The following is a 27380-nucleotide window of genomic DNA, read 5'->3' as shown; positions in this document are numbered from 1 at the left end:
CGTAATCAGGTGAAGTTGCATGTGATGTTACATCACAACTGTTACAACTGACACCGATTAATCGTTGATTAATCGGTGGACGTACCGTGGCATCAGGGGTTGAACGTTCATTGAAATACTGGAAGACAGTTCTGTCACAATCGTTTTTCTTTGTGGGGACGCTGGGATTGAAGGAAAGCTCAGCGAATCCTGGATGTCAGCAGCCTTGAGCATGTTGTGCACAAGGGATTCCGGCATCAAGATGTGATTCATCGGTCAATAATTTTTCTCTGTGTGCGCATGTTGTTTTCACTCTTCCACGCACCACCGAACCCATCCGGACTAGGACAATGAGAGGAAAGTACTTCACGTTGTTTGGCTGACGACTAAAATCCAAAGCACGTGGCACAACACAACAGCGAAATATACACGTCTGGGGTGACAACCACATGTCAAGACACTGAACACAGAAACAAGTCGAGTCAATAAAAAACATATCACGGTCAGACAAAAGACATGAGTCTTCTGATTGGCATCAACGTGGGATCGTCTTGGATCAACCCTGCGGCCACCATCGGCATTATCGCGGTGAAGATCCTGTTGAGATCAACACAGACAGTCAGAATATTTTACATTTGATTCACTGGTTCCATCAACAAATCAACAATTGTAATATTTTACACCAATCCTAAGGGACTGCTATCAACCTAATTCATGTATGTGTGTGTATCTTGTGAATGTGTGTGTGTGTGTGTGTGAATGCGTGTGTGAATGCGTGTGTGAATGTGTGTGTGTGTGTGTGTGAATGCGTGTGTGAATGTGTGTGTGTGTGAATGCGTGTGTGAATGTGTGTATGAGTGTTGGAAGAGCTGCTGCCACTTACAGACGTTTGATTCCTGACTCTGGCTGGTCGACTAAAGCAGCTTGTGGCTCTGGTGATGGAAAAAAAAAAAAAGGCTCCACTTCCTCCTCCAAGTCCTCACTGGGGAGAGAACATCGCATCATCAGTAATGGACAGCACTCTGGTGTCAATGAATGAATTGTGTGTGTGTGAGAGTGTGCGTGTGTGTGCATCAATGCATGCAACACACCAAACTCATCACACAGTAACCCCTCCGAGTGATGCAACCTTTTGTAATAGGCCAGTTCTTCCTGCAGCACGAACACCTGGGCTTTCAGCTCGTTCCTCTCCTGAAGCACGTCTTTCAGCTCCTGCAGGGTGAAGCGAGGCGCGTCGCTCTCCGCCCGGTCCTGCCCCTCACACTCCCCCCCGGGATCGTCACACAGCGCCTCCTGGAGGTGAAACACAGCAGGTCCACCCGTCACACGGCACGCTTTCACCCTGGGATGGTCACCGTGTCAAGCACTCGCACACAGCAGCCGAGCGAAGCAGTTTGAAGTGAAGTGTTGGGAAAGTGCTGTAAAGCAGATGTTGTTAAAAGAATGTTCTTCCCCTTGAAGCCCTTGACCGGCAGAAGCCAGACCGTTTGTTAAAAGGAGGGGAGGGAGGGGAGGGGAGAAGAGGGGAGGGGAGGATAGGGGAGGGAAGGAGAGGGGAGGGGAGGGGAGGGGAGGGGAGGGGAGGGGAGGGGAGGGGAGGGGAGGGGAGGGGAGGGGAGGGGAGGGGAGGGGAGGGGAGGGGAGGATAGGGGAGGTGGTAGAGGAGGAAGGAATGATGCATGTTAGAGCTCTTTAATACAAATTTTATTGGTTTTGATTAAATCACATCCAGTCACTACAAAGGGAAACTCCTGGCAGGCGTTACCCATAGCAACATTTCCACCTCCTCGTCATGGTAATTGTCCTCCCCAGTGGTGTTCCTGTCTGTCAAGTCTGGAAGGAGCGAAGGATAGTCTTCTGACTTCCAACAATCTGCCAGGAACTCGCGATCGCCTCCACATTCAACCCACACTGAATTCTGCATGACGGACGCTGCTTTTGCCGCAACCAAGGACTGGATTTGAGACAGAATAACTTGAAACACTTTGACAAAACCCTCAGCATCATTACTGGCTTTTGTGGTTGACTGCAGCCCAGTTGTAAAAGAGTCTAAATAAGTCTCAATTGGAACTAATTCCATTATCTTAGAGAAGTCAAGTTACATTTTATTGTCATATCTCTATATAGCTTGTATACACTGGAACAAAATGGTGTTTCTACAGGACCGAGGCACGGTTTTAGAACACAGAACCGTCCAACAAGTCGCGTCTGTGCTTACCGTGGCAGACCCTGCCGTGGGCGCCTTCACCTCCGGCTTCGGCGTGGAGGCCTCCACCTTCTCCTCCCTCTCCCGCTCCATCTCCCACCCGAGGCATTCCTTCCGGAGCCTCTCCACCTCCCTCCTCAGGGCCCCCACCTCCTGCTGCCTGGCCTGGGTCAGAGCCTCCAGCTCGGCCTTCTGCTGGATCACAGTCTTGCCCTGGACCTCCAGGGCCCCGATGCGGCGCCGCAGGTCCTGGTTGATCTTCATCAGCCGGTGCTGCTGCAGCTGGAGCTGTGGAAGGCAGCGATGGGGATGGGTGGAGGTTAGTGGTTAGAGGATTTGATTACAGATCAAGGGGGTCCCAGGAGGAGGAGAGGAGGAGGAAGAGGAGGAGAGGAGGAGGTGGAGGAGGAGAGGAGGAGGTGGAGGAGGAGAGGAGGAGGTGGAAGAGGAGGAGAGGAGGAGGAGGAAGAGGAGGAGAGGAGGAGGTGGAAGAGGAGGAGAGGAGGAGGTGGAAGAGGAGGAGAGGAGGAGGTGGAAGAGGAGGAGAGGAGGAGGTGGAGGAGGAGAGGAGGAGGTGGAGGAGGAGAGGAGGAGGTGGAAGAGGAGGAGAGGAGGAGGTGGAAGAGGAGGAGAGGAGGAGGTGATGAGGAAAAGGAGACTCTCACCGCTTCCACATCCTCTGTCTTCAGGGCCAGCTCGTGGTCCTTGGCTCTGATATCGTCCCTCTGCTTGTCCACCACTTCTCTCAACTTCCTCATTACCTGACGCTCTCTGTCTGACATTCCTGTCAGTACCACACACGCACCACAGAAACACACATACATAATATATCGATTATTTATTCACCCTGGCAGATCTGGATCATAGTGAGAGGCATATCTACACGTCCATGGCTTGTACAATACGTTGCAGAGTTGTAGACATGGATGGACATGATAGACTTGTCTGTCAACCTGATGTAGGTGGCACAGTGTGTGTGTGTGTGTGTGTTGTGTATAGTTATTGCCATCACACTAGGGCTGTATTTCAGTCTGGTTCCGAAATAGTTTTGCTCCCACGCTTCCTCTCTCTCTCTCCCTCACTCTCTCTCTCCCCCCCCCCTCTCTCTGATGTCAACATGAAAGAAAGCATGTGAACAACCCACAAGAAACGCACGCAAACACGTAGGCACACAAGCTTCACCTAACATGATTTACGATCAAACTATTCTAAACAGACAAACTTAGATACGATGTAGCGGACATCCTCATCTTTGGAAGTAAGGTTTAACCATGTGAGGGTCAAAACCTCAAAAAAGGAACCGTCATACACACACACAATAAAATAATGGGTTTAGAATTACAATTATTTAAGTCACCCAGTCCCACTCTGTAAATATTAATAACATGCAACCTCATAACTACACGCAACGCTAGACGACTCACACTAGTTGATATAACGCCAGGTGATTTAGGTCAGATGATATTTCAGTGCATTAAGCAAGTGGGGGGCAGGAACTTCACCTCTCAAAACAGTGAGCCAGCTGGTTATTCTATACGACCAGCAGCTGTGACACAAATCTCATCACTGTTTGTAAAGTCACTTTGGATAAAAGCGTCCGGCACTGTGAATGAATTAAAAAATTAAATATTACAATTAATTTAAGCTCTAATCACTACTTTTACGTCACAGAAATTCTGATATGGGATACCAAGGTATTGCTTGTCTCAGACTGGATCTGTATCCTCAGATACCAGAATTTTTGGATCAGATTTGTTTTTAAACATTAAAATAAATTCATATTTCTGTTTTAAAGAGGTGAATTCAAAACCAATACATTTGGTGGTGTTTAAATGTCAATATTAAGTGTTCAATGCCTTTTCAAATTCAAAATATTATGTCACTGGTTTGCTTCCATATTAATAGCCACTGAAATGTCCCCACCAATAATTAGCAGCAGAGCAATAGTATTAGCAAGAAGGGTGCAAAAATGTGTTGACACCGAAGTTCAAACCCAACACAGTGCATTTCAAAGTGCTTACACCAGGATAGTTTATTTAGGCCAATATCACAAGAGTGGACTTTTAATGGACCTATATAAACATTCACCAAGTAAAATGAACTCTCCTGGTGCTAAATGAAAGCGTTGAAATTACCTGTGAACTTAAACCCTTGACTGTACCTACCTTCCGGTTTCTGCAGCTCCTCCTTGGTAACGGGAGAGTCTTTGTGGGACAGGCTCATCAGGAGACTCTTGTTATCCGCCTGCAGCTGAGCGATCTGGGACAACAGGTCCTGGGTCTCGCCCCTCCACACGTCCTCCACCAGCTCCAGCTCCTGCGGGGCAGAGGACGGTATGGAACACGCGTACATGCTTGAACGGACACATTTCACTCACACACACACACCTAGGTGAAAACGGGTCGACTTTAACTCAACTTGTTTTTTATTGTGATGATAATGAACCGCTGAGGTTAGCTCAGGGAACACACCACACGGAGTCTCGGATGTATCGGTCTTTTAGATAATCAGAAAACTAAAGATATCCAACGTTTATGAAACTTTTGTCAACAAGCTTGTGTAAACATACAAGCCCACACAGGCGCTGTGAACAGAGGCGCAAAAAGGCGCAGTGGAGCAGACACGTGATACAGTAAGAGAGACATTAGGTAACACACGACAATGTAGTCTATGCCACAGACACGACTGGTATGAACCTTTTGGTGTTTCTTCTCCTTCTCCAATCTTTCATTCCGCTCCAGGCGTAACCTGTCCAGCTCGCGCCGCAACTCCTCGGTCTCCGGGTTGATGTTGCTGCGACTGACAAGCACTTCCAAAACCTCCAGAACACGCACCACTTTGGGCATCAGCCGCGATAACGCCTCGCACCCGTATTGGTCTATTATCCGCTCGAACTCGTTGCCTACAACAGCGGCAATATCATAAACGTCCATAACGGTCAACTCGGTCGCATTTTTGTGCAGCACTGACCCAAAGACCTCCATGTCTCCTGGAATCGTCAATAGTTCCATTCCAACGATTACAACATTCTTTTTAAATTCCTTATACTTTGCGACACCTCTCAAGTGTATCTCCAACCTAATTTACCTAAATTAAAGCGTGGCCACAGCGCATTTCTTAACAGGTCACTTAAATACATTCCGTAGACTCCCTACCGCTGAACTGAGACTCCCTACTGCTGAGTTTAAGCGGCAGTGCGCATGTCATGATATTCTGCTGCAGTCGATCTGTTCAGCAGCAGTGTTGCTTAGTTTAGCAGTGACCGTGGCTCTAAACAGGTCACGGAGTTTTTTTGGGGGACTCACCGGGAGCCATAACCATATAACCGAGACCAAGACACACATACGTTTATAAACATTTATTATTTGTTCATTGACATATACACTTCTTACTCGGTGGAACCACTGTGATTTTTACTAAAATATATTAATAGATTTCAGAGTATAAAGACATGTTTAATACAGAAGAAAGAACTAGACATGAAAGCTCCGTAAAACCCTTTAAGAAAATCTCCCACGAACAAATGAGCTTCACAAACAGACACAGTTCCATTCTTGTGCCGTCACCCCTTCCGCCCTCCCCTTCAGCCTGAAAGTAGCACTTAAGACATATTTCCTATGTGTGCGTACATTCCCATACACAACAGCACAGTGTACCCTGCAATACATTCAAAGAGCAACCTAGCTATATAAATTATAGTGTTCGACTTGCAAGCAAGCCCATGTCTGATTGAATATCCTTGTGCATAAAATTATTAAAAGCATAAACACAGTACATAGCTTCCTATCGGTATACAGTAGACGCAACTTAAATAATGGTAACAGGTTGTGGACTAGAGGTGCCTTTTACCTGTAATAATAATAATAATCCAGAATCAACTGAGATCTAAAACAGAGGGATTAAAATGGTCTAATCTAGTTCACGTGATGATTATAACAACACAGGTTGGGATTAGAAGAAGAGACAGCGACCAGAGAGTGAACATGTTCCGTTCTACAGTACGGTTATGATCCCTCCCACACACACACACACACACACACACACACACACACACACACACACAATAAAGACACCAGCAAACCAACCAAACTACTGCCCTGTGCACCAAGAGGTGGACCCCCCCCCCCCAACAAAAAGGCCTCGTTCAAGAGTCGTAATTAATCCAACGTTTGTTGTAACGTTTGTTGTATCCGATTATCACATCCCTATTTTAAAAGCAATGGGTTAAAGTTTAAAAGGCTCTGAGACACAATGTTGGTGTTGATGCATTAAAAAAAATGAAATAATAAAAAATAAAAACATTAGCGAAACGTCCTAAAATAAAATGTTTCCCTTTGTGTTTGGGGAAACAGCAGGCTTCCACACACGCTAACAGACGCACATGTGGAGGCCAGGGTGAACGAGGAGCACACAGTGTCCTGCAGAGAGGAGAATGAGCCAATCAGGAAGGAGCTCAGTTTGGCAAAAGAAGAGTAGGAGAGAGAGGGGAAGAGAGGGAGTGAGAGAGAGAGACAAGAGGGAGAGAGACAGAGAGAGAGAGAGGATAGAGAGAGATAGAGGATAGAGAGAGATAGAGAGGATAGAAAGACATAGAAAGGGTATAGAGAGATAGAGAGGATAGAGAGAGATAGAAAGGGTATAGAGAGATAGAGAGGATAGAGAGAGATAGAGGGTAGATAGAGAAACAGAAAGAGAGAGAGCTGTAAGGTCTGGTGTGTAACGGGACTGTCAGGGTGCAGCTCCCAAGGACCCTGTGATCACATGACTGTTGACTTCCTCCAATCAGCTCCTCCCATCTGTGTAGAAGGGCTTTCCACCCTGTCTACCTGAACTAAGATCAAAACAAAATAAGACATGAAACCCTAAAACATGAGACCCTGAAATAAGACAAGTTAGTTACGTGAGACATAATTTGAAGTTTGAAGGTCATCATATATTACACGTACATTATGCTCATTTAGCAGACGCTCTCATCCAAAACAACATACGTTTAGACAGTAGCAACAGCACACAGAAAGTGGATTTTTGAGGACTCACCATGTTTTTGGGAAGTACGTAGGGCTTCTGGGCCAAGGTTGGTTTCCTCATGACGGCAGGCTTGCTTGGTTTGGGTGAGGAGGGGGTGGGTGAGGGGGCGGCGGGGGGGCTGGGCGAGGGGGCCCGTCCGTTCCCCTCGGAGAGCTGCTCCACCGGGACACCGGCGATGACGTAGTGCTTCTTCCTCAGCTCTCCCAGACGCAGACGCTCGTTCTCCAGCTGCGTCTCCAGCTCCAGCACCTTCACCTGGAGCACACGGAGCCTCGCGTCACATGCCTGGCGCCCGGCACGCACGCACACGCGTGTGACGCGAGAGACGGAGAGCCGTGATGGCGTCAGATCTTACCTGGGACTCCATCTCTTCCATTTTGAGCTTGATGAGGGACATGCCAGAGAAGTCCATGGTGTCTGAAGAGCAAAGACAGACTTGTGAAGCGTGTGTGTGTGTGTGTGTGTCTTGTTAGGCTTATGTGTCTTGTTAGGCTTTTGTGTGTGTGTGTGTGTCTTGTTAGGCTTGTGCGTCTTGTTAGGCTTGTGCGTGTGTGTGTCTTGTGCGTGTGTGTGTGTCTTGTTAGGCTTGTGTGTGTGTTTCACCAACCTTTGTCCTCCAGATGCTCCTGGCCTGTCTTGGTGGAGGCCACCACGTTGGCTGCCATCTCGTTGACACGGCGAGAGGCCTGCTGCAAGGTCGTTAGCCTCGAGCTGTTACGGTCGGCCTTCACCTGAAGAGACAGACGGCGGGGGGGGGGGGGTGTGTGTGAGAGGGCCGTACGGACACAGATGCTAAGGTCAAAGGTCACCGCCGGGGTCTGACCTTGGAGGCTGCGACCAGCTGGGCCGTGCTGGCAGCGATCTCGTGGGAGCAGACGATCAGCTCCTCGTACTTCCCCGTATGCAGCACCACCTTGTCAGCTGACTCTCTGGGGGAGAGAGAACACGGCCCATCATGCACCTCGGTTATTTTTTGGGGATGTTTTCGAGGAAATGTTTGGTCTTTATTTCTTCATAGGACAGTTGGCGGGAGAGAGAGAGAGACAGGAAAGAAGGGAGAAAGAGAGAGAGAAACAGGAAAGAAAAGAGACAGAGAGAGAGACAGAGCGGGGGAGAGAGAGGGAAAGAGAGAGAGGGAGACAGAGAGGGAGAGTGAGAGAGAGGGAGAGGGAGGGAGAGAGAGGGAGAGAGAGAGGGACACTCTGGACTTACACCATCTGCGTGGCTCCCCAGCCCACAGCTTTGGAAGCAGAGATGAGCCCCTCGGTCCATCGAGAGTTCCTCGCGTAAAACTCTTTAGTAGTGGCCGCGCCCTGGACAGGGGAGAGGAGAGAGGGAGGGAGAAGAGAGAGACAGACATAGACAGAGAGGAGAACAGACATTATCACGATGATATGAGCTGCAGCACAACATTTGCTGAATGGAAAATTGAACCTCAGAGGGGCTGATACTCACCCTCTCACCCTCGACGATCTCCTTCTGCAGGTCTGTGGATGCCAAGACCAGCATGTGGATGGCCTGAGGGGCGGAGTCACACAGGGGAGGACAGGAACAGAGAGGAATATTAGTCATCACAATCATTCCCTTCTCCCCTGACCTCAATCAACTCAAGTTCAGTAGCCGGGATCCTACCTTCATTAGGTCAGTGCAGCTGTAGAGGATTCTGGGTAACAAGAGAGAACATAATGATTAGCAGCCGTGGTTAAACTCGGAAACAGACAGACACAGTCACAAACACAAGAACGTACCTTTCATTGACCTCTAATTTCACTCCGGAAGTATCAATCCTTGCCTGGTTCATCAATTCCTGTCAAAAATGTAAAAAAAACAAAATATTTACGCTCGTCGCGTGAACCCAAAGTAGCAGTGTGGCAACGTGTCACCTCCTCTAAAGGAGGCACAAAGGTCAAAGGTCTCACGTCGATCCTGCGCACGGCCTCCTCGATGGCGGCGGAGGTGGTGGCCATCTCCTTATCCACCATGTCCCCCAGCTCGTCCTGGCGAACGTCCATGCCTTTGGGCCGCAGTTCCTGGAGGAGAATGTATATGATGTTTCTAAAACTGATTGTTCCAATCCTTGATTGTGATTGGCTATATCGCGTTCCATGCCGTTGTAAAATCCAGCATAACCTTTCAAGTTGTCCTCATAACATTCTATTATAACATTCCTTATTACTGCGCATCAAATATTTCAAATAAAAAAAATATGTTACAAAGTTACAAGGTAGCAAGCAACCTAGTCGTAAAGAGAATGGCAGAATGAACCAGGCATGACGTATTTAGCAGACGTCCTTTATCTATTCCAAAGCGACGTGCATGCGCTGCACTTACCCCCCCCCCCCTCAGCTCCGCCCCCCCCTCAGCTCCGCCCCCCCCTCAGCTCCGCCCCCTCCCCCCTCCTCAGCTCCGCCCCCTCCCCCCCCCCCTCAGCTTCTCCGCTCCCCCCCCCCCCCCCCCCCAGCTCCGCCCAGGCCCCACGGCTTCTCACCTGGCCCAGGTTCAGGATCTTCTGCACCACGATGCGTATGGAGGCCGGGTCTGCAGTCGGCAGGGAGGCCTTGGACTTGAGCTGGGCCAGGAAGGTCAGGCTCTGGGTGGCACAGCCCCTGCAGCTCTCCGTCAGGCCTGCGGGGGGATGAAAAACAAACACACTCAATCCTCTCTGTTTGAACTGCACATTGGCAAGACCCAGCAAAGTTTACGTTGATCTGTGTGTGTGTGTCTGTGTGTGTGTGTGTCTGTGTGTGTGTGTGTGTCTGTGTGTGTGTCTTACGGTCAGCGTGGTCCGTGGGCGCCATGTGTGCCGTGGCACTGCCGTTGACGATGGTGTCGGCGGCCAGGTGGGAGAACTGGGTCAGAGCCCTCAGCAGCCCCCCCGCGTCTGCCCCCCCCAGAGGAGACACCGTGATTACAGGTACATCTCACCTGACCCTCCTCCGTGTACCCCCCATACCCCCTGCTGGGAGGGGGGTGGGTATGCAAATCTTATCCGGCTAGGAGCCACCTCTTTGGCCTTCCCGGGGGCTCCACCACCCTGAACACTCACCTCCCATGTGCCTCAGGTAGTCTGAGTGGCCGCGCTTCATCTTGTCGATGGAGCCCAGCGTGGCCTCTGCCCGGCTGACCAGGTAATCTGTGGAGGACAGCAGGGAGGGCGGGGGTGAGACACATTTAACAGTTCATTCAGAGTTGAACTTGTTCAGTCAGAGTTGAGTCAGAGTTGAGCTAGTTCAGTCAGAGTTGAGTCAGAGTTGAGCTAGTTCAGTCAGAGTGGAGCTAGTTCAGTCAGAGTTGAGCTAGTTCATTCAGAGTTGAACTTGTTCAGTTAGAGTTCAGTCAGAGTTGAACTTGCGCTAACTAGTTGAGCTGGTTCAGTCAGAGTTGAGCTAGTTCATTCAGAGTTGAACTTGTTCAGTTAGAGTTCAGTCAGTCAGAGTTGCGCCAGCTAGTTGAGCTGGTTCAGTCAGAGAGGAGCTAGTTCAGTCAGAGTTCAGTCAGTCAGAGTTGCGCCAGCTAGTTGAGCTAGTTCAGTCAGAGTTGAACTTGCGCTAACTAGTTGAGCTGGTTCAGTCAGAGAGGAGCTAGTCCAGTTCAGTTAGGCTAGTTCAGTCAGTCAGAGTTGCGCTAGCTAGTTGAGCTAGTTCAGTCAGAGTTGAACTTGCGCTAACTAGTTGAGCTGGTTCAGTCAGAGAGGAGCTAGTCCAGTTCAGTTAGGCTAGTTCAGTCAGTCAGAGTTGCGCTAGCTAGTTGAGCTGGTTCAGAGCCGCGGCGGCGTGCGGGAGCAGGCCTGACCTGGGGAGCTGGTGCAGCGGATGTGCAGCGGGTCGTCCAGCTTGGCCACGGCATCCTGGATGATGTCCTCCGCCTCGGTCAGCGTACCCTGCAGCAGGGAGAACTGCTCCTCCAGGAGCTTCTGTTTCAGCTGCTCCTCACGGCTCGACTACACACACACACACACACACACGTGTTAAACACGTGATAAATCTAAGCTCTAACAGTAGCGAATCCGCTCTATAAACTGCTGTGAAACAAATCAAATTATAGGGTTAGGCTATTTGTATAGCCCTTTTTACAAGCAATGTCACAGAGGGCTTCACATACACCCATAGAACTGCCCCTCAACCAACCTAAACCCTCAACAAATAAAGGCTCTTGAAAGCAGGGTGTAGAGCTAGGAGCCGAGCTAGGAGCCGAGCTAGGAGCCGTGCTAGGAGCCGAGCTAGGAGCCGAGCTAGGAGCCGAGCTAGGAGCCGTGCTAGGAGCCGTGCTAGGAGCCGAGCTAGGAGCCGAGGCGTCCAGACTCACCTTCTCCAGCAGCTTGCCCTGCAGGTCACCCAGCTCCCGGGCGCTCCTCTCCTTCTCCTGCTGCAGGGAGGACTGCTGCAGCTGGGACGCCTGGCGCAGCGACGACAGCTCTGCCTCCTTCTCGCTCACAGACCGCATCAGACGCTCCTTCTCCCCCTGCAGGCCGACCAGGGAACTGCTCAGCTGCTCCCCCGCCTGGGAGGGGAGGGAAGGAAGGGGAGGGGGAAGAAGGGTTGGAGGAGAGAGAGGGAAGGATGGAGGGAGGGAGAGAGGCATAAAAAGAGACAGATGGATACAGAGAGGTGTCAGATGGTGCTGAAATTGCTACGTCTGCGAGAAGCCAAAACAGCTTCCTAAATTCAACAAGGCTTTCAAAAGGAGTCCTGCAGGCCTTCCGTCTAATTAAAACCGTATTTGCATGAACGGATCTGGAGGTGTTAATTGCACGAGGGTGACTGAGAATGGGAGAGTTATCTGGGTCGCGACATAGACAATCTTACAATACTTCACCACACACACACAAACACACCTTCTCATTGGTCTGCAGACTCCCCTTGATGCGTGTCACTTCCGCCCTCTTCTCCTCCACCTCTCTCCTCAGCTTCTCCATCTCAAACTTCTGCTCTTCGAACTGCGACGAGAGAAAAACAACAGCGTCTAGAACACACCACCCCCTGAAGACACACTTCCTCTGCACTTCGACAAACTGTTTATTTTTTTTCATTTTCATTCATACTGTGAGATGTAACGCCTCACGTCACACGTTAAATGTTTATAAACATCGTCAGAAAGGAAACTAGCTTGTATCAACAAAAAGAAACCAGCACGAAATGTCGTTACGTTTAAGAAAACAGACTTCTGATGCGCCGGCGTAGCGGAAAAAAAAACCTGAACTGGGACGATCAACCAGACTAAACAAGAGGACACTAGTGCTGACGAACAACAGCGTCTCCATGGAGACTGACCTTCATGTCGGCGTCCTGAGTGATGCGCTGCACCTCGAAGGCCAGCTGCTGTTTGGTCCTCTCCACCTCCTCCTGGGTCTGCTGGGTGGCCGACAGCATCTTCACTGTGTCAGCGCTCTGTCAGCGCACACACACACACACGTGTGAAGTACGTGTAGGGGTGGGGGTGTGTGAGTGATTTGTGAGTGTGTATGGTGTGGGTGTGTGTGGTGTGAGGGTGTGTGTGGTGTGGATGTGTGTGTGTGTGTCTCACCTTCCTCAGCAGCTCAGCATGGCTGGACACCAGCTCTGTGTGTTTGTCCTTCAGCTTGTTGTAGCGCTGCTCTGTGGCCTGAGACCTCTCTGAGAGACCGGGGGAGAGGAGGGGAGGTTCAGTGTGTCAACATGTTTCTGACAGTTCTGAGAGGGAGGGAGGGATGGATGGAGCTGAAGTGAACATGCTGACCAGACAGACAGAGGGAGACACACACACACACACAGACAGACAGACAGACAGAGAGAGAGAGAGAGAGAGAGAGAGAGAGAGAGAGGTAGAGAGAGAGAGAGAGAGGTAGAGAGAGAGAGAGGTAGAGAGAGAGAGAGGTAGAGAGAGAGAGAGAGAGAGAGAGAGAGAGAGAGAGAGAGAGAGAGAGAGAGAGAGAGAGAGAGAGAGAGAGAGAGACACACACACACACACAGAAAGACAGAGAGAGACAGACAGAGAGACACAGAGACAGAGAGAGACTCACTCTCCGCCTCGATGAAGGAGACCTGGACGGTCTCGTGCTCTGCGTTGCGTCTGCGTGTGGCCTCCAGCTCCATGCGTAGCTGCTCGTTCTCCACCAGGGCGCGCTGCTTCTGGGCGCGCTGCTCCTCCAGCTCCGCCTCCAGGCTGTTGATCTGGGACTTCAGTTGGGTGATGTAGCGCTGGGCCTGCAGGAGGGAGGAGACGGGGTAAGTATCAAACCGCCCCGCTGGGGATGCACTAACAGCACTACAGCTCCATTACCAGTTACGGTATCAGATGACGAGACAGAATGCTGAAATACTATATAAACACTGTAGTCTACATACTTCATGGGTTTTGAAAATAATGTCTATAAACAACATAGCTAATGTCATGGAATTTTGATTCTAAAGAACAATGAAACACGTGTCTTGACAGTGAGATAAACACTGGTAGAAAGCAGGGGCACAGGGGAAGGGTGGGGCTCAGTGGTGGACCAACAGCCTGCAGATCCACACGTCTCAGGATCAAATCCCCTGGTTTGCATCGTGGTCAACCGTGACGCCAACACACAACTTGCAGGAAGCAGTAAACACACAGTGCCTAGGCTTGGACGTCATCTCTCATTCTGAGACTGCCCGCTACATTCCACACGTCAAGACCACTCTTTGCATCCGCCCCACACATGACCCAAATCCCTCTCCGCTTTCCACATCGCCGGCGTGTCCTGGGCCCGGGCGTCACAACCCCTCAACATCTCCTCCACCCCCACATCTCCACCCTGTCTTTGTACCTCTGCCTTGACCCTCTCCAGCTCCGCTCTTAGCAGCTCCAAGTCCCGCTTGAGGCCGTCGATCTGGACCTCCCTGTGAGGGGGAGAGGAACAGCAGGCTGGTGGTCAGCTGAGAGCCGTACCTTACGTGCTCCCTCATACCGTACAGGAAACACCTCTTCCACCCTGACACAGCTGAGACTCACCTGTCATCAAAGCCCCCGTTGGGAGGGCCGAACGTCTGGTCGAATATGTCAAACTGCTGTGGAGAAACACCAACAGGATGTCAGTCGCTTTGGATAGAAACGTGTGCCAAGTGAAGTCATTATCCGCTATTATAATTGCTAATATAAACATTACACACACACTGTCTCTCTGTCTCTCTGTCTCTCCCTCTCACACCCTCTCACACACACACAGGTACCTGTGTCTGGGCCTGCAGGCTTGGGGTGCTGACCTCGCTGACCTCTATCAGGGGCTCGGGGTCGTCATCGTCGTCCTCCTGCTGCTCTGGCTCCTCGTCAGGGATCACTACCACCGGCTTCACGTGCTTGGCCAGCGAGGCGGCGTGCAGGAAGTTAGGAGGAGACTGGGGGGGGGAGCCACGAGGAGGGATGAGGAGAGAGAAGAGAGAAGAGAGAGAGAGGGAGAGAGAGAAAGAGAGAGAGGGAGAGAGTTTATTACGTCATCCAACACTTCGTTTGTGAGATGGGCAACACACACACGTATATATGTATCAAAACACCCCACCCTTCCACATACAAACATGCATAACCCCCCCCCCCCCCCCCAACACACACACACACATATAGATAATGTCCCCCCTCCCCCTCTTACATCAGGAAGCTTGGGGATCTGGATGAGCCTCTTGAAGAACATCATGTCCCTGGCCTTGTTGAAGAACGTCTTCAGGCTGCAGGACAGAACACGACTCAAGCCCTGGTCTCACACACACACCAAGACTGGACACCCCGGGCCTGGTGTGACCCAAGCCCTGGTCTCACACACACACCAAGACTGGACACCCCGGGCCTGGTGTGACTCAAGCCCTGGTCTCACACACACACCAAGACTAGACACGCTGGGAGATGTTACGACCCGTAGGTGCCACTGCTGAGGTGAGTGCTAAAAATACTACTAGCTACTACTAATAAATCCACCAGTGGGGAGGAGGGAAGGATGACAAGATTTGCATGGGAGAGGGTGAGGCGGGGGGAGGGAGGGGGAGAGGTGTAGCCTCTCTCCTGCTCCAGACTGCTGCCCTCATTTACTGCCGCCCCAGGGCCTGTGTGGCTTACCTGTGGAACTGGTCATGGAAGCGATCTCGATGTCCTTGCAGAGTGTCTGCTGGGAGGCCTGTAAACCCAGAAGGACACAACTCAAATCACTCTGAAACAAGGCTGCAGCAGGTAAGACAGTTATTTAAAAATCTCCCTCAAACCTTAACAAGTTACATCTTTAATCAGTCATAAAGACAAGACAACTGCAGGTTAAACTGTTATTTTCAAAGGACCATAAAAAGACTGTCGGCCTGGGGGAGGCGGGGCCTGGGCCTGGGGGAGGCGGGGCCTGGGCCTGGGGTAGGCGGGGCCTGGGCCTGGGGTAGGCGGGGCCTGGGCCTGGGGGAGGCGGGGCCTGGGGAGGCTGGGCCTGGGGGAGGCGGGGCCTGGGCCTGGGGAGGCGGGGCCTGGGGGAGGCGGGGCCTGGGGAGGCGGGGCCGGGGCCTGGGGTAGGCGGGGCCGGGGCCTGGGGTAGGCGGGGCCTGGGGGACTCACAGGCATGCAGCTTGAACAGCAGCTTGACGGTGAAGTGGTAAAGATGGCTGCAGTCCTGGATCACCTGGATGAGGGGAGACAGCCGGCACTGGCCTGACGTCAGGGTGGAGATGGCTATGGACGTGTTGAGCTGCCGCATCACTGGAGAGGACACACACACACATAATTTATAGTGGAAGAGAAAATTTAACATACAGCCAACAGGTTTTCATTATTCAATCAATGCTTCATCATAGACTAGTGACTGAAATAAAATCAGTAGGCATATGATCTTTAGGGCTAAAATAACTGGTGGAGTCGCCATTACTGCTGAAAGTCTAGCACCGACGTCACGGTTTACGCTTTCATAAAATCAACCAAGGAAAACAGCTCTCAGCAGAGCACACAGGGTACGATGTGCCCGGAGGCAGAGTGGAGATACTGGCTTTACACAGAAAATCAGGGACAGTTAGTCAGAAAGACTGCCAGGGTGTCTTGTTTACAATTCCTGGGTTTGTTTACGGTTGTTCAGGATGAGAGGGTCTGACAACATCCGCCAGGAAGCCAAGCGCACGTCATTAAAAAAAGCTCCAATCTCAGCCATCTCAGTCTTACTGATCGCAGCCGTTTTCTCTCATGTTTTGGTGAAATTGGGGAGTCTAATTTGAAACTGGGTTTATCAGTTTCAGGGTGTTTGATGGGCGGATAGTCTCTCCCGGCTCACCTGTCTCAGCCAATCGCAGCTCTGCATCCATGTAATCAAAAACCTCCACAGTGAGCTGGAACCTGCAGGAGCACAGTTAACACCCTGTTAGTTACACGAGGCCCGCCCTTCCAAACCTCCGCCAGGGGACCCCGCCAGGGGACCCAGCCAGGGGACCCCGCCTGGGGACCCCGCCAGGGGACCCCGCCAGGGGACCCCGCCAGGGGACCCCGCCAGGATCAGAGACATGGGAACTGGCTGGTCCTGGAGCCTCAACGTTAGAACGTTTGGGAGAACAGCACAGATACGATTCGGTTCATCGTCATTAGGACGCGTCACAGGCCAGCGTGCCTGGAGCATGTCAATGAGCAGGAGAGAGGAGAGGAGAGGAGAGAGGAGAGAGGAGAGGAGAGGAGAGAGGAGAGAGGAGAAGAGAGGAGAGGAGAGGAGAGGAGAGAGGAGAGGAGAGAGGAGAAGAGAGGAGAGGAGAGGAGAGGAGAGGAGAGGAGAGAGGAGAGGAGAGAGGAGAGAAGAGAAGAGAAGAGAAGAGAGGAGAGAAGAGAAGAGAGGAGAGGAGAGAAAAGAGGAGAGGAGAGGAAAGAAGAGAAGAGAGGAGAGAGGAGAGAAGAGAGGAGAGGAGAGAAAAGAGGAGAGGAGAGAAGAGAGGAGAGAAAAGAGGAGAGGAGAGAAGAGAAGAGAGGAGAGGAGAGGAGAGGAGAAGAGAGGAGAGAAGAGAGGAGAAGAGAGGAGAAGAGAGGAGAGGAGAAGAGAGGACACTCACACATTATTGATGTCTGTGCCTGCAGTACGTTCCAGGACCTCGTCTGTAACCTCCAGGTTGGATCGGATTTCCGAGTGCTGCACGGAAGATCATGCTGGGTCAATGCCTTCCAATGATCTCCTAATACTGTTCTAATTTAAGCTACGGTTCGGCTAAATCGCTTATATTATTTTCATACAGTAGCCTTGACATATTATCTCCTGTATCTTGCATCAGTTTAAATACGCGTTTCTAATTCCAGGTTGTCGGATGGCGTTTTGTGATGTCATGGCCTTGCTGCAGTAACTACGGTAACGGCGCTGACCCACACGCAGTCCTCCTGTCCTGCAGGGGGAGCCCTCACCTTTACGTGGAACTCCATCTTCGTACAGAGGAGCTTAGAGTACAGAGCCACCAGCTGTCCATATCTGTCGTGAAGGTTGCCCTGGAAACAAGATGGAGTGGACAGTGTTAAGCTGAGCTTGATCTGAACAGCAGGAAAGGGAAAAAAATCTAATCTGCATATCTCCCCCCCCGCCCCCCGCCCATCTCCTTTCTCATCTGTTGTGGATTACCACAACCCACACAGGAAGTACTTCTCAGAGGATGAAACGCGGTTTTAAAACATGCACTGCTGCTTGAATGTGAGAAATAAACGAAGACACGGGTGGACCGTTCTTTTCAACCGTGGGTGGGGCAGGATTTTTTTAATAACTGAGGATGCGGTTGTTAAACACACATTTAGGGAAGGGCAGATAAGCCATTTTTCTAAAATTACTCCCTAACCCAATGATCAAAACACAGCTTTAAAAAATAAAAAAATATATATATATATAGATATATATATTATTTAAATTTAATTTTTAAACGTGTTTCCCTGTTGGAGTGGGCAGGCCTCGTCCCCAGACTCACCCAGAGAGCTCCTGTCTCCACGATGGTGCTGTGGTGTCTCATGCAGTCCTGCAGGCTCTGACGGAGGGAACAAAGAAGGCAGGGTGGGGGGGGGGGTAAACGTCAACGCAACAGCATTGAGACGGTAACCAGATAAGATGGAGTTACAAACAGTCCTTTCGATTATAAGTCGCTCTGCTGACCCCGACAGGACCAGCATGAAAAGTGATCGTGCTTAGGGCGAGAGTGGTTAGTTCATTACTATCTCAGTACTGTTAGATTGGTCCATTAACCCTTGTGTTATCTTCGGGTCGTTCTGACCCATCAGTCATTGTGACCCACCGTCGTATTGCGACAACTTTACCGCATACAAAAACAAAGTGAAGCATTTTCTTTTAACCGTTGGGCTGTCTCAGACCCCCCACATTGCGAAGGTTAAAAGAAAATTATTTTTATTTGTTTTTGTATTGGGTAAAATTGGGTAAACACAACGATGGTTCGTTATGAACCTTTGGGTCATGTGACCCGAAGGCAGCACGAGGGTTAAGAGTATTTGACTAGTGCAAGTAAGTTACAAGTTAAGGAGGGGGGAGGGAAGATGAGGGAAGATGAGGGAAGATGAGGGAAGATGAGGGAAGATGAGGGAAGATGAGGGAAGATGAGGGGAGGCCTTACGTTGTGGTGGCCGTCGCGGAGCACTTTGTGCACCACGTGACAGAACTTCCAGCTGAGGATGGAGTTGCTGGCCAGAGGGATGCCCAGGGCGTAGGACCAGAAGGTGAACGCTCCCTTCTCCCTATGGGTCCCAAGAATAATCCCTAAGAGGCATCGTCAAGGAGACACAACACCAAGCACACAACACTCTCTTCGGTCATACATACATTATACATGTTTTTGTCTTTAAAAGTCTTAGGCACAAACACAAAAATAAAAGGTAAAGCAAAAATGCTTTGAGATATTATGAAATCAAAAGACTAAACAAAAATGTTCACAGCATTGAAACTTTTATACCGCCGCACAAATACTACTAGGACTACTAAACTCCTAGCGGTGGTCAAAGCAGGTCCACCTGGTCAGTCAGTCGGCCATGTTAGAAGGATACGGCGAGCATGTTTCTCCTTCACAGGGGTCTCTGCAGTGTTGATGGCTTTGCTGATACTGCTCAGCTGTAGGAGAGGAGAGAGAGAGAGGACAGGTGTCAGTCAGTCTCCACGGTTACCCATCACCCGTGGCGCCGAACAAACCTGAACATTCCTTCCTGCTTGTGGGCCGGGTGATCTCACGGGGAGGCTGCGATTGGGAGCTCACGGGATCATGTGACTCACCGGTCTCCACTCTCAGCAGCAGTTGACAAGGCAACAACTGGGCTTTGGTTTCAACTGTGTCAGCACAGAGGGAGTGGAGGAGGGAGGCAGGGAGTGGAGCGAGGCAGGGAGTGGAGGGAGGCAGGGAGTGGAGCGAGGCAGGGAGTGGAGGGAGGGAGTCGCCCTAACAAACAACACAGATGGGCCTGCGGAGGTTGTTTCAGATTCCGAGTGGAATCAGAAACTGCCCAAACTTTTTCAAATGTAAATCTGACAAAAGGGAGCTGGTACTTGAGCTGTCACTCCCAGTTCATCGTCAGCTGGTTCTCCAGGAGCTCAGACAACTGAAAGGAACATGGCCACCAGACATCTGTCATGTTTGTGTGGGTGTGTCAGGCATGACACTGGTGCTCTGCATTCCAGGAGTCTTCCTGCGTACAGTCACCTCTCAACACCCAGCGGTGACCACAGATCCATCTAGGGGACGAACAACCGAACAACCGTCTAATCAGCGCTCCAAAACACACACAGGAACACGGCCCAGACATGACCTCAATGCTTCAACAACATCTACTCTCAGCGTCAGTTGTGTAAACTGCCAAAATAGGCATCAACGGAATCCAGGAACGCGTGTAAACACTTGGGGTTTATTCTAACCCAACATCAAGAGCTGCCAATTGAAGCCATGCGCAAATATCGTTTAACTGGACTCTTATTTGTTCTTGCGCGTATGAATCGAGTGAGGTTGTGGTTGGAGGGGCTGCGCCCGCACGGAGAGAACTAGGAGAGGGATCCCTCAGTGATGTCCCGGGCTCCGTTACACTGTTAATAATGACAATGAAGGAAAACAACAATGTCCCCGTCTCCAGGATGCAGCGGCCCCAGTTCTCTTGGCCCCTCGGGCACCTCACCTGACGGGTAGAACAAGTCCAGGTGAACAAGTCCAGGTGAAGGCAGAAGGGAGGAAACACAACCAAAAGATGTTGACAAGAAAAGCACATGACACAAACTTTGGAGTCATCCACATGAATCTAATCATTACTGGTTTAGATAAACACAAAGGATTAGCGAACCTGTTGGACTAAACAAAGAGAACAACCTGGGCAGACAGGAGCGGGAAATACTGGCTGCTAGAAATCTTTCAACAAGCGCCACAAAACGCTAAAAAAAGACAATACACAAAGAATAGTTCTTCCTTACTGAGTCAGACTGAATCAGGGATGTGTACAACCTGAGGCTCTCTCACTCCCTGGTTGACTGAACCACAGCTCAGCTGGCAGAAAGTCACAAAGGAAGGCGTGAATTTTTCTATTCTTTCTTTTTCTGCCTCCCCCTGCCCTTGCCTCCCCCTCTCCCAGCCTCCCCCTGCCTCCCTCCCCTCATCCCCAACCATCGTTTAGAGACGGCCTGCTATTCAAACAGGTGTGCCCTCTGTCCCTCTACCACAGAAACTCTCACAAACACTGAATTAGACCAACACAGCGACATTCATGCAAGCACTAGCCTATATGGAAACACACACACACCCACCCACAAACACTCAACCAAACGCACACACACACACACCACCAAACACAAACACACACATTCCAACAAACGCGCGCACACACACCCCAACCAAACAGACACCGTCTCCTAACAAAGCACAGAGGGCCTACTGTGGCCTGCAGCAGTCCCTCCGGAGGGCAGAGGGAGATGGCTGTCCTGGTTCAGGGGGACCCCCTCCTCACCAGGCCCCCACTAGGGCCCTGGCTTACCCAGGGCAGTAGCCAGGGTCTGGGTGGAGGGGCCGGGGACAATGAGGGGCTTGTTTGGGGGGGTGGAGGAAGGCCGTCAGCTGGGGTAGAAGATTGGGTTGGACGGAAGCCACGTTCTGGCACACTGGGCCTGGCACCCGGGCGGGACAGATGGCCAGTGAACAGCATGGCTGCAAGGGATGCTTTCAGAATGCTTTCAGACTGCCTGTCACTCAGAGAGGAGGGGAGGGGGGAGGGAAAGAGAAAAGGTGAGAGAGAGAGAGAGAGAGAGAGAGAGAGTGAGGGAGAGAAGGAGGGAGAGAGGGGGAGAAAGAGAGAGAGAGAGGGATGAGGCCCGTAGAGGAGTGCCGAGCGAGGGTAGGGTGATAGAGAGAGAGATGGGCGTCGCAGAAGGGGAGGGACCACGTGATGAGGAGAAAGTTAACCAGGCAGCGATGGGTGGAGGGAGAGAGTGAGGGAGTTAGAGAAAGAGAGGGAAGATGACTGCATCCTACCCCCCCCCCCCTCACCAGAGAGACTCACACCCTTCTCAGAGGGAATACCGTAATACCGCTGGCAAAGGGTAATCCATTTGGTTGTTAACTGCAGCTCTTCAGTGTGTCGGAGTGACACTGATTGGCTGCCCAAACACATTCCAAAGCCAACATGCTCCTGAAAAAACACCCTAATCCCATGTCAGCAACAGATTCACTAGGTTACTAGTGAGAGCAGAGAGAGAGAGATGGAGGGAGAGAGAGAGATGAAGAGGAAGAGATACATGAGCTCACACTAATCCCTCAGGCCAGCCATAAGGTTCTTGGCCAACTACATTGTACATAATCGCACTGTACACACACACACACACACTATCCACTCCAATCTATGACAGGCCCTTCCTTACCTCATCCTCTCTGGGTTTCAACAGCATGTCTATGTGTCTGGACATCCCTGCTCTTTGGAAGCTCGCTCCTCGCCCCTCTGCTGGACTACGCTGGGCTCTTAGCATGCGGGGAGGGCAGTTATGCTGCTCCTTATCAGCTTAATTAAACACAACGCCGTAGGAGTTAACGCCTGGCGGCCAAGGTCACACTCAGACCTGAGCGGGGACTGTCACCTTTTAATGCCTTTAAACCACAAGCTCACACCACTAACGCCGCTGAACGTAGCGTCTGGTTGTACTGTACTGTCCTAAACGTGCCCTAATTTGATGGGATGTGTCGAGATAGCATGCAAGCTCTCTGCTAGGTTTTAGCCTTCTCTCCTCTCACGTCTACCACGCTTGTCGGTGACAAGAATTAAATACATGCACACAGGCTTATGCTGTACTACACGGTCTGAGCTAGATGTAATATCGAGGTCATTCTTCACTGGATATGACTTCACCACGTTGTTGAGGGAAAAACAACAGATTAAGGCTTGTGGGAATACTCACACAGCAGGAACATTTGGCTATTTTCTTCACACTAGGTCATTTAATGGGTTGTATTATAACAGTAGGACATATTCTAACTCTAGGCTATATTCTAACACTGATACATGTTCTAATCATAGGCTATACACGTCTCAAAATTATTTGCATGGTAAAAAGTGCTTCCTTTTCAACATTCTTAGGGGAGACATTGAATAAGAAAAAATGGGCAAACATTTAAATCATCAAAACACTCAGATCCCCCTGCCGTCCACTTAAAACACGAACCGAATTTCAACCGATCCATCTCAACGATGCCTCTCGTAAGATCAAATGCGAGCTGTATCCTGGGAACACCTCTTAAGGCAGTTATCTAACTCCCCAGTCACTTCCTCCTCCTCCTCCTCCATTCCAGCTTTTTCTAAAACGTTCCCTCGCAGCACAATAGCGAGCTCAGTCCCCGCGGTGTCCCAACGCAGAAACCCAACCCGAACAGACCCTGCCCTTCCTGCCTTTGATGAACTTGCTCGCAGGGCCTTACTGTGTGTCCCCGTATCACTCCCACCCTACAGCACAACACAGACCAGAACCCTGAACGCTAAACAAGGCCAACTTGAAGTTAGGTTTAGGGAGACTACCACACAGAGACACGCTCCCGGACAGCGAGCCTGGCGTGCGCTCCGTGTGGCGTGCCAGCCGGGTGTTCCACACCCTCCAGGAGGGCTGAGAGGTTCCTAGGAGCCCCTCTCGCCCGCCAAGCGTCCCACACCAGACTGCTCGTCTCCCTGCCCGTCCTCTCGCTAACCGGCTGGTGAGCCTGGCATCGCCTCGACAACACAATGTTGCCGTGGTGGTGGGGGTGGTGACGAGGCATTTTTGAATGAAATTCCGGGGGCTGAAACGATAATGGTGAGAATGGGCTTTCTCTGTTCTCACTCCTGTGGTGGCGTTTTGCCTTCTGCTCGGACCACCCCCCCTCCCCCCCTTCCTCCTCCCCCCCTCCCTTTCCTCTCCCCTCCTCCCCCTCTCTCATGGGCACTTCGGCAACACTGACTCTGGAGTTAGGGAGGGCAAACACCACACACACTCACATAGGTAGAGAGAGTGTAAACAACAGACTAGTGTGGGACATTTGACCTTGCTACTGAAGGTCAACAGAGAGAAACCAGACAGAAACTGAGACAGGACAGAGAAATACAGGAGAACAACATCAGGCCTACAACAGTTGTTTCTGCCGATTCAACACATGATTTATGTACTTGTTGAACAACAAGGATATCCAATTGTTGTTGGCGTTGCTCCAGCTGTGCAAAGGAGACCGTGTTCAAATAAACCCGCCCTGTTTCTCTGTAGAAAGTGACAAGTACCCAAAATATCAGCCTTGGGAGGTTTTTCACGTTGGAGGGCTTAGCTTCTGTTTTCAAAAAGGCCACAAACCCTGCGTAGGGATGATGGAGTCAGGCGGCTGAGCGGTTAGAGAATCAGGCTAGTAATCAGAAGGTCGCTGGTTCGATTCCCGGCTGTGAAAAATGACGTTGTGTCCTTGGGCAAGGCACTTCACCCTACTTGCCTCGGGGGGAATGTCCCTGTACTTACTGTAAGTCGCTCTGGATAAGAGCGTCTGCTAAATGTAAATGTAATGGAGAGACAAGCTGAATCACAGTGACTCAGTCGCTTCCTCTGGAAATGAGTAAGGGGCAGGAGAAGCAGGAACACATCTCGTTGGATGCGACGTCAATCCCGATCTCAGGACTGTCAGACGTGCGCAGGCCACGTGACTGTACCGATGATATGATCTGATGGATTATCTTTGATGGATTTACACATTCAGTCCACAAAGCCGTCAAGAAGATCGCACAATCTCTCTCTCTCTATTGTTTCCTTACTCACACGCCCAAAAGGAATTCTTCCTCTTCCATATAGGTTCAGATTAGCTTTATCGTTGCTATACTTTGCATGTCCTACTCACTGAAGGTTGTATCCAGTGGCTAATGTTGCCTTTACACCAGTGGCGAAAATCTGCTATAAATTTTTTGAGGGGGACAATTATATGCCATTTTCTCAAGAGCAATTCCTGAGCTGGACACCACAATTACTGCTGTAACACATAGCCTACATTGTAATATGTTAAATGTATATTATTCATATTATTTACATTTCCTTATGTTTACAGTGATTTATTGGGGGGGACAAATCATATTTTTCCCAGGATGGGGGGGTTGTGTGTCCCCCCGGGATTTCTGCCTATGCTTTACACTACAGGTCTGTGAGAGGACCAGATGGCCTTGGGTGATGTTTGAATACACACACTACACATTAAACAAAAGTCTGCTTGGACTATATGAAATGTTGATATAAAGAAAACGATTCGGAGTCTTCAAATGCCATACTCATCCATTAACAGTGTCTCAAAGGAATGACCATGGGTTGGCCAATGCAATGTCTCCACCCATATCCTGCACGTGCATACAGGTATGAAGGAAGGAGGTGCATTACAAACAAGAAGGGTCAGCTGATTATCAAACATGTTACACGAGATGCACTATGGCCCACTGCTCTCAAAGGGCATGCATATTTTTGGGGGGATTTTCTGGTGGTCACCTTCTGTAAAAACCAGTGGTGTAAAAATGTTAATTAAAAATTAAAAAGTGCCTGTGTGCAGACCAAGTTTTTAGTTCAACTTCCTCAGCATGGTATTTCCAACTTAATTATTTAAAACAGACATGGGCGACGGCCATTCACTTATTTACACACTAAATGCGTTTTTGCTCGAACCGCCTCTCCTTAAATTCTTCTTATTAAAGAAATTGGTACACTTAAAAATAAACCTTCATCAAGGTGCATTAAGTCTTTTTTGTATTTCACTTCTAAGTGAAAATAGCATACTTGTTTGATGGATCTCATCTCAGATGATGGGCCAAAAGTAGATATTGACTCGAAACGCGCGACCAGCGTTTAAAACCTTGACAAAACATAGGCTAGGAATAGGTATTTAATAACTATAGCCTGTATCTAAAACTAAAATACAGCATCCGCTTAGAAATGTCAATAGAATCCGCTGATTAAAAAATGCGTCCAAATTTGAGTGACTGACACTTCACCAACTTCTCTTTGCGGCCTTCCATAATCGATTGCCTACATGTTTGGTAGATCTGCGGAAAAGAACACCGACCGTGTAACACAACCTGCCAGGTATTGCTGAATTTACCTGCTGTTTGTCGAAATGCTCTCTCTCAGCTCCTAAATTCGTTTCCGTCCTTTTGCTTTTCACCCTTAAAGGCACCTGTCGTATGGTGTTCATCCTCCACTCTGGAACCGGGTTTAATTCTCAGAAATAATCGACGGTACCAAGCGTTTTAAATATATTTACTGTCTCCGTGTCTTCTTTAGGCTACGAATCCAAATCAAATGGTGAATAGGCTGTCCTTGATATATTCGGTATGAGCGCAAGCACGCAATCACTCGGTTCCAGGCGTTCGATACCAGCGACTGGCATTTGGAAGCAGACCATTCACAGGGGAACACACATCAGTGGTGAAGGACAGAGGAGTATGTAGTCTGTGTTTGCTATACGGATCCTCGTTCAGGATACACTGGATGATACGGCAGTAGTTCGCACATAGCAACGCGGGGGGAGCCAATGCGACAAGGAGGGTTTTTTAGCTACGTCATGCGGTATTGACCTAAACGGCTTTTTTGAAAGTCGGTTCAAACGTTGATAAGTATTGGTCACACCTTTCAAATCAGGGTTAGTACAAATTTAGAGATCTGCCTTCTTGACCTAATTTGAATTAAATAATGAAGGACCCAATAAATGCAATTTCCTCCATAATTCATTTGCCATTGGCTACTCAATTTCTAAACCACCTCGATTAATCAATTCCTTGCACCTGGACACAGTCCGTTGGAAGGCAAGGAGGTTTTGCAAGCATAGGTCTATTAAGAATCTTATAAAAGCTCAAAATATGTAATCGAGTCTGAAAGGTCATGCTGTCAACGATCTTTGATTCACTGGGTCCTTCTAGGTCCCCAGACTCAGGAATAGGCCTACTAATTCCTTTGATAATAGGCTACTTCTTAACGCATCAAAAATAATTTGACATAGCCTATAGGCTGGCTAATAGTTTTGCTTGATAACAATACAATTAATTGCGCTCTAAAAGCAATTTAACAGAAAAGGTGCTTCGGCTACATAACACCCATTTCGAAACATGACAAACCAAATTGGTTTATTTTAATTCTGGGTAAACTTGCTGTGTAGGCTAGTGGGTAATGCTAATGCTGACGTTACATTTTTCCTATCTTAGGCTACACAGCATGAAACGTGTTTTTCAGGTCTGTCAAGATTGGTCATGCAATCACTGCCCCTCTGGATCAAGCCAAAAGTTTATCTCCAATAATGTGTAGTGTGTAACAAACGATAACTTAGTTTGGATAGAGTGGCTGTTCCTTTGCTGTTGTCTTAATTTTAAAGTTTTTCAAACGCCCTCTTAGCGACACGTTTGCCTCTTCGCATTGACGGCACCTGTGAAGCTATGACATTTTGTGGTTTGGTATGCCGGTGGAGAATGAAAGGCTTGTTGATGGTCCTTCAGGAAGACAAGATGTTTTTACAGCACGGGACAAACTGGCTCTCTCACATTCCTACCCTGCCCAGGGAAACTAACAACCTGTGCCTCACACCCCATGGTCTTCGCACTGTGATTAATCTCTGCAGATTTACCTACACGTTTGACACGTAGTTCAAACATATATATTTTTAGCAGAGACATATAACGTTAACTTTCTAAATGGAAATCTACAAATAATTCGAGAACCAATATGGTGATTCTTTCAACGCTGAGAAAATGGGTGAAAAGTGTT

The 27380-nt window shown here is 49.7% G+C and overlaps 2 protein-coding genes across 4 annotated transcripts; both read right to left on the bottom strand.

Annotated features, from left to right (window-relative positions):
* Positions 1 to 60: 60 nt before the first annotated feature.
* LOC134012158 (RILP-like protein 1) lies at positions 61 to 5362 on the bottom strand. 2 transcript variants are annotated; one of them, XM_062451868.1, is made up of 8 exons: positions 4882 to 5362; positions 4351 to 4501; positions 2851 to 2969; positions 2198 to 2473; positions 1745 to 1933; positions 1109 to 1272; positions 863 to 961; positions 61 to 576 (listed from the first exon to the last, which is right to left on the bottom strand). In XM_062451868.1, exons 1-8 carry the CDS (start codon positions 5194 to 5196, stop codon positions 483 to 485), a joined length of 1407 nt encoding a protein of 468 aa, XP_062307852.1. In that variant the 5' UTR covers positions 5197 to 5362; the 3' UTR covers positions 61 to 482. The 2 variants fall into 2 exon arrangements, with proteins under 2 accessions (XP_062307852.1, XP_062307853.1); XM_062451869.1 differs by lacking the exon at positions 1745 to 1933.
* A 166-nt stretch (positions 5363 to 5528) lies between these two features.
* Positions 5529 to 26109, bottom strand: hip1rb (huntingtin interacting protein 1 related b). Of its 2 annotated transcripts, none has more exons than XM_062451802.1 (32): positions 25726 to 26109; positions 19172 to 19235; positions 18745 to 18887; positions 18091 to 18147; positions 17543 to 17623; positions 17200 to 17276; positions 16440 to 16501; positions 15737 to 15877; positions 15260 to 15317; positions 14799 to 14874; positions 14386 to 14550; positions 14168 to 14220; positions 13983 to 14055; positions 13212 to 13395; positions 12737 to 12825; positions 12484 to 12600; positions 12048 to 12149; positions 11519 to 11713; positions 11006 to 11153; positions 10260 to 10346; positions 9987 to 10094; positions 9702 to 9838; positions 9133 to 9243; positions 8962 to 9020; positions 8846 to 8876; positions 8669 to 8731; positions 8426 to 8526; positions 8037 to 8142; positions 7821 to 7944; positions 7569 to 7630; positions 7223 to 7468; positions 5529 to 7016 (listed from the first exon to the last, which is right to left on the bottom strand). In XM_062451802.1, exons 1-32 carry the CDS (start codon positions 25816 to 25818, stop codon positions 7008 to 7010), a joined length of 3222 nt encoding a protein of 1073 aa, XP_062307786.1. In that variant the 5' UTR covers positions 25819 to 26109; the 3' UTR covers positions 5529 to 7007. The 2 variants fall into 2 exon arrangements, with proteins under 2 accessions (XP_062307786.1, XP_062307785.1); XM_062451801.1 differs by having other exon boundaries at positions 14168 to 14223; positions 25726 to 26108.
* Positions 26110 to 27380: the final 1271 nt, after the last annotated feature.

Source organism: Osmerus eperlanus, chromosome 25 (assembly GCF_963692335.1).
Source record: "Osmerus eperlanus chromosome 25, fOsmEpe2.1, whole genome shotgun sequence".
NCBI lineage: Eukaryota > Metazoa > Chordata > Actinopteri > Osmeriformes > Osmeridae > Osmerus > Osmerus eperlanus.
The sequence above is the reverse complement of the archived record's forward strand: the minus strand, read 5'-3'. Positions and strand labels throughout refer to the sequence as shown.